This window comes from Galeopterus variegatus, unplaced genomic scaffold (assembly GCF_000696425.1).
Source record: "Galeopterus variegatus unplaced genomic scaffold, G_variegatus-3.0.2 Scaffold5329, whole genome shotgun sequence".
Taxonomy (NCBI): domain Eukaryota; kingdom Metazoa; phylum Chordata; class Mammalia; order Dermoptera; family Cynocephalidae; genus Galeopterus; species Galeopterus variegatus.
Genome location: NW_007731440.1, coordinates 147,818 through 154,228, shown reverse-complemented (window position 1 = coordinate 154,228; position 6,411 = coordinate 147,818). Strand labels below are relative to the sequence as shown.

The window sequence follows — 6,411 nt, the reverse complement described above, 5'->3', positions numbered from 1 at the left end:
GTCAGCAGTGTTTCAGCCCTAGGCCCATCCCAGCACTGTCCAGAGGTAAAATCATCTTAGAAAGATGCACCAAACACACAGTGTGAACCTTATCCTTAGGTGGTGCCCAACAACCTCAGCTGGCAAGGAGCCAGGAGCTGACCAAGACCTCATTCCTTTCACTCTTTTGGGGAGAGGGCTTTGGTTGTGCAATGGTAACTTGGTTTTCATCACCTTCCACAGGGACCCATGTGATGGAGGGCTCAGGACGGATGTTAGTGACTGCTGTGGGTGTGAACTCTCAGACTGGCATCATCTTTACCCTGCTGGGAGCTGGTGGTGAAGAGGAAGAGAAGAAAGACAAAAAAGGTAAGCCCAACCCCTTTGCAAACCCAGAGAGGAGCTCTTAAGGCCACATTTTTTATTATTTATTCACTCAACAAAATGGTTATTGAGTGCCTTCTATGTCCACACCCTGTGCTGACAGCTGCCTCCTGCATCTTCAAGGCCCTGCCAGGGCCAGGTGGGCTCTGTCTGTTCCATCTCCAGGGTCTTGTTCCAGTCTCTGTCTTGTCCAGTCATGTCATGGAGGCTCCTCATTCTCCTCTGGGCCAGGCCAAGGATGCTGAGCATGTTGTTGAGTCTCCAGGCTCAAGCAGTAGAAACAGCTAGCATGAACTGGTCCCATCATCGCCCCAATACTGAGTAGAAATCCCCACCCAGGTATATTCCTTCCACTATTGTCAACTCCATTGAGCAGGGCTGAAAATCCACCCAGCATAGACTTGTCCCAGGGGGAGCAGAAGTGATTCTGGGGAAGGTGGCCAAATGTGTGGCTCCAAATCAACCACTGTGAGTTCCCTCTCCCATCCACTTGGAGCTGCAAAGAGTCCTGGTTCTTCCTCCCCCTTGAAAATAAGAGTGCTTATTCACTGGTCTCCCTGCAGTGCAGCAGGCTGGCAGCCCAGACTTAAAGTCCCTCTCAGAACAGAGGGAGGCCCTCTCACACAAGAAGCCCCAGTCCCATCAAGCCATACCCAAATCCAAAGGCCCAGGTTCTGGCCCCAGCACATCCAGCTCCTTACCTGACACCCACACTTGGTCTCAGGGAAAGCCCCCTTATGCATTTGAAGTCTTGTCTCCTTCTCAAACTCCAGGGGAGGATCCCCAACACCCAGAAGTTATGGAGTCTGGGGAGAAGGGTGATGAGAAGGCAGATGGCCCCTCCCTGAGTTTTAGGGGCAGTCCTGCTACCTCAAGCTCTCGCAGGCCAAGCAGGTACAGAGCCTGGGTCAGGACCAAAGGTTACTTGTTCCCAGGGGCAAAACCCATTGTCTACTAGGTCTCCCTCAGATTACAGCTGCCTCCACAGCAGGAGCAATGGAGCTGAGCTGTGGTCTGGGAATCAAGAGGCTGGAGTAAGGGGTACTGAGGTTGAAATTAAGGAGAGAGCCCTGGCCAGGAGTCCTAGGGTGTCAGGACATTGTCCACGCACTGAGTTGGAACCTGAGGTGGGGCGGGGGGGAGGCCAGGCCTTGCCCCAGACCGCAGGCAGGTGTGCAGGTTTGAGCAGTTGTGTGGGATGCTGCAGCCTGTCCCCGTTTCCCCAGCCTCACTGGAGCCTGGTGAGGGGCAGACACACCCAGACGCCCCCACAGGCCATCCCTATGTTTTTGAAAATGCCAGTAGGAAGACAGGCCTCAACTGCCCCAGAAGTGGGGTTCACAGTCTCTCCCTGAAAGTGCACCTGCACCCCAGAGAGATGGGGGTGTCCAAAGACAGCTTCATAGAGAGAAGAAGTGGGATGCAGAAGGGACATGGCAGAGGAAGCCTGGGGCAGCCCAGCATCTCAGGCTCCCTTGGGCTGAGCAACACGGCCGGGCTGGGCCCCCTCTGCCTCCTATCCCATCACCTCCACCAGCAACATTGCTTAGAGCCCACTAACCACATGCAGGATGACCCTGGTGTGTGGCCATGTGTGTGTGTGTATTTGTGTGGTTGTGTGTGCTTCTCCTTCATTAACATGTCTCAAAAATCATCACACAGGTGTGAAGAAGGGGGATGGCCTTCAGCTACCAGGTACAGTAAGACACCCCTCAGGGTAGATGGGGCGTTTAGAAATAGCAGCCACCTCTGGCCACTGGGCCCTGCCCCTAGACCACCACAGACAGCTGGAGGAGGCCACATGCCTGCTGCAGGCTCTGCCCCTAGATGCCCCTCTGTGCCCTTGTGTGGTGCCAGCCCCGAGGGACCAGCCATCACCTCACTCTGCCATCCTCCCTCCCAGCACTTCACCCTACCCTCTGGTGACAAGTGGCACCACCACCATCTCCACACCACGCCCTGCCCCGCAAATCAGCAAGCCCCGCCTCACTCGCCACCACGGGACCCCGGCCCTGCTCCCCACCCCCACACAGCGTGTCCACCCCACCCACCAGTGTGTCACCCCACAGGGTCTCTTTCCTCTTTTTTCCACAGAACCTTACTCCCACCCCAAGAAAGGACAAAAGGGGTGAATTTGGCCATCTTGTAGCATTTTTCATTTCTAAATTAAGAAGAATTCGCTAGTACCTTTTGTCTCATGTACAAAATGCAGCATACTTGATGTCACCTTTTCAGTGGTGGGTCATTGCATATGGACGTTGCCAAGGCAATCTTTGGTGCGCTGGTTAGGGAAGGAGGAGGTGGTGACAGGCGGTGGCCTGAGTTGGAGGCATGGCCTGGTTAAGTCCCCGCCATCGAGGGATATTCCACCAGAGCACCCTGGTGCACAGAGGTGGTGGTCATAGCAAATACGCATTCTGAGTGGTGGGTGGCCACACTGCACCGCTCTCTGGATATTTTGAATTGACTCCTGGCCATGGCTCCTCTGACCCCTCTGCTCTGGGAACCCTCCCTGCCAGGGGACCCTCCTGACCATCCAGCTAACCACCCCAATCATCCGCCATGTTTTATTTCAAAGACCCTCCACGTCTGAGTTTTGCCCCCACAACCTCTGTGGCTTTTCTGTGAGAACATTTCATCCCCCAAATTTGAGTTTCCTGATTTCCAGCGTCATTTTCTCTTTTTTTAGTACAGAGCCATGTATTTCCCCGCCCGTCAGTTCATGTCGTTACTGTTGTTGCTTTTCTCCATGTGACACTGCATTTTCCATCCCTCCACCCCGCAGCGGCCGACGGTGCGGCAGCTTCAAACGCCGCAGATAGTGCAAATGCCAGCCTAGTCAATGGTACGTGTCCCGCGGCGAGCGCTCGGTCCTGGCGGGACGGGCGGCTCCCCCACCCCCAGCCAGGGCTTTCTCTCCCTGTTCTGGACCGCACAGATCTCAGATGTGCATGGGCAAGTCGGGGACAGTCACCCTCTCACGTGGGGCAGGCGCTTAAGAGACAGGCCACAACCGGGAATCAAGTCCGTGCCTGCTTACAGCTGCCAAAAGGGAGCTGGCTCCTGTTGGACCCTTGACCCCCAGTGGAGCCCAAAAGAGGGATATGACTTTGGCTTCAGATTCGGCCCCCAAGAAGCACGTCCCACCTCGTGTGGCCCTCTCCTAAGCGCGTTCCCAGCCCTGGCTTTGGGAAGAAGGCCTGGGGTCAGGACCGGGGCTGAAGCTGGCACCTGGGTCCCCAGCAAAGGCTCCAGTCCTCCACTCTAAAATTCCCTCAAGGCAAAGGGACCCAGGCCGGGGCTCAGCTCCTTGGCCCTGCCCTGTAGCATGGCTGAGTCACTAGTAGACATCTCTTCCTCTTCTCTTTCACGGAGCAAACGGGCAGTGGGTTTGCTTGGGCTCGGGCCTAGTTCTTTCCTTGGATGTGGACTGGTGTTTCTTGCTGTTGCCTGTGCTGGAGTGTTTGTCCTGGGTTTCTGCATTCTTACTCACCCCTTGGGGGGTGGAGGGTGGGGACAGGGGACTGCCACTGGTGCCTGGGGTCTGCAGCTTAACCTCCCTGCACATGGGCAGGAAGCAATTCCATTCACTGGCCTCTGAGCCTTTAGAAGGTTTGGAAGTTCTATGCTCTCTCATCTTCAGAGCAACAGATGAGGCTGTTGTTTACTCAGATACTGCCCCTGTCCCCAAATAGTCACCCAGGCTGCTCCCGAACCACTGAGAGCTGTTGGGGATCGGGCTTGGCCCCAGAGAAGCCGAGGGAAGGGAAGCGTCTTTCTTCCAGTATCACAGCACTCCAGGCATGGGCTATGGTTCTCTCATCCATTATATCACTTGCTCCTCATCACTTCTGCAGATCATAGAGACTCTTGTCCCACACACCCTCCCATCCCCTGCCCCAGACCTCTGGCCGAGCCACCTGCATCAACTGGGCTATGGTTCTCTCATCCATTATATCACTTGCTCCTCATCACTTCTGCAGATCATAGAGGCTCTTGTCCCACACACCCTCCCATCCCCTGCCCCAGACCTCTGGCCGAGCCACCTGCATCAAAGTGAGCAAAGACAGAAGTGCTCGTAGACATCAGGCTGGATGAGGCGCTCCTGCAAACAGGGCCTTGCCACGAGGGCCAGTTTGGCGGTGGGTCTATTTCGGGCACGGGAGGAGGAAGGAGGACAGTTTGGGGTGTAGGAGGTGTCATGTGTCAGGGAGGGGTGGCTGAGGGAGACAAGGAGAACCCATGTGGGCAAACCCACGGCTGGGGGAGAAGGAACCAGGAGGTGGCACCCACTTCCCCCAGGCGATAAGGCTGCTGGGCTCTGTGTGTGTACAGACTCATCCAGGCCAGCGTTCCAGAAAAAAGGGCAGTTTTACTTATGAACTGCTGCAGAAAACCCCAAGTATCCAGAGAAAAACTGCAGGAAAGATGGAGATCTTTCATTTCTTGACCACCTACTTGATATCAGGCACAACTGAAGCATTTCATGTTTGCCATGTTATTTAATCCTCATGACAACCCATAATTCGGGTTTTATTGTCCCCACTTTAAAGATAAGGACACTGAGTCTCAAGGAGATCAAGACACTATCCCAAGGTCACGGATCTACAAAGTAGTAGAGCTGTGATTTGAACCCAGAACCCAGACCTTGCTGGCTCTAAAGCATGTGTTCCTCCTCCCAAACCAGGATTTCCCCATGGAGTGTGCCTTGTAAGCTTCACAAGGCCATTAAGAGGCCTTCCCACCTCCTCCCGCACCACCACCAAGAAAGGACCCTGCAGTCAAAGATGTTTAAGAACCACTGGGTTGAATTGGTTTCTTCCTCATTACAGGACTTCTCAGAGCCTTGACTGTGCTGACATGCAGGGGAGAGTTATAGAGTTAGCAGGACCTTTCCTGGCTGAATCCTGTGGGTATATTATGCCCCATAATATACCTTGGGAAACAGTGCTCTCAGCCACTGCTATTCAGAATGTGATGGCTGTTCCGATCCCCATACAGCCCGGCCGCAAAAAGTAAATAAATAAATAAACAATGTGATGGCCTCACCTGGGAGCTTGTTAGAAATGCAGAGTCTCAGCCCCCGCCCCAGACCTGCTGAATGACACTCTGCATCTCAACAAACTTTCCAGGCTGCAGCTGAGAGCACATTAAAGGTTGAGAGGTGCCAGGCTGAGCCTTGGCGGGTGATGAGAGGGAATATCTGTTTTCCCTTCCTCTGAGCCAGTGACTCTGCTCCCCAAGCCCCCACTGAAAGACCTCCATTCATCTCAGAGGTCTTATGGTTGCCATTATTATTTTATTATTTTATTTTACATTTATTAATATATCACTATTTAATACATCACTTATAGTCAGAATTAAGAACATATCACTATTAACTCCTGACATTTATACAGCACTTTACGGGTGCTTTTCATAAGCATCACCTTGATTGACATCTTGGTTGACATTCTCCCATTTCAGAGGAGGAAATGGAGGCACAGGGAGAAGTGACATTTCCCAGGTCTTCCAGCTAGTGGTCTGTCTCCCTAAAGCTTGTATGTCAGGTCACCTCACGAGGAATCCTCCAAATCCATGTGTTTCACATCCATGTCCACAGTGCTGCACAAAGACAACAGACCTATTTGAAAAAGTCATGTCTAAAAACTGATGCAGAGAAGGGCCTCTGAGACCCCACCCAGTATTCCTTCTTGGAGTCCATCCCTCATTCTCAACTCCCTTGAAATACAGCCCATCCTCCAGGTCCCACGTGGGGCCAAAGCTGCCTCTCCCACCACAGTTCAGGGCCAGGCAAGCTCCAATTTGGCTGTGGAGAGCCCCAAGTAAGTCCCTTGCTTCTGAGAAACCAGGCCACCTGCGCCAAAGCGTTCCCAGAACATCGCTCCCTTCCTGCAACATATGCATTGGTGATTATTTTTCTGGCCATGTGGTCACTATGGAAATAACGGAGGAAATTGCTAGCTGAGTTTAATGGGCGCACTCCCGCTGTTGCATCTGGTAATACGCAATGCAAATAAAGGCCTCTCTGAGCCTTCCAGAACTGAC

General features: G+C 53.4%; 1 protein-coding gene across 2 annotated transcripts in view; it reads left to right on the top strand.

Annotated features, from left to right (window-relative positions):
- Positions 1 to 225: 225 nt before the first annotated feature.
- ATP2B2 (ATPase, Ca++ transporting, plasma membrane 2) overlaps positions 226 to 6,411 on the top strand; it is a 64,275-nt gene continuing 58,089 nt past the window's right edge. For both annotated transcript variants that reach the window (XM_008589259.1, XM_008589258.1), the window contains exon 1: positions 226 to 348. In XM_008589259.1, the coding sequence (XP_008587481.1) occupies positions 234 to 348 (115 nt within the window). In that variant the 5' untranslated portion in view covers positions 226 to 233. The remainder of the gene's footprint in view (positions 349 to 6,411) is intronic.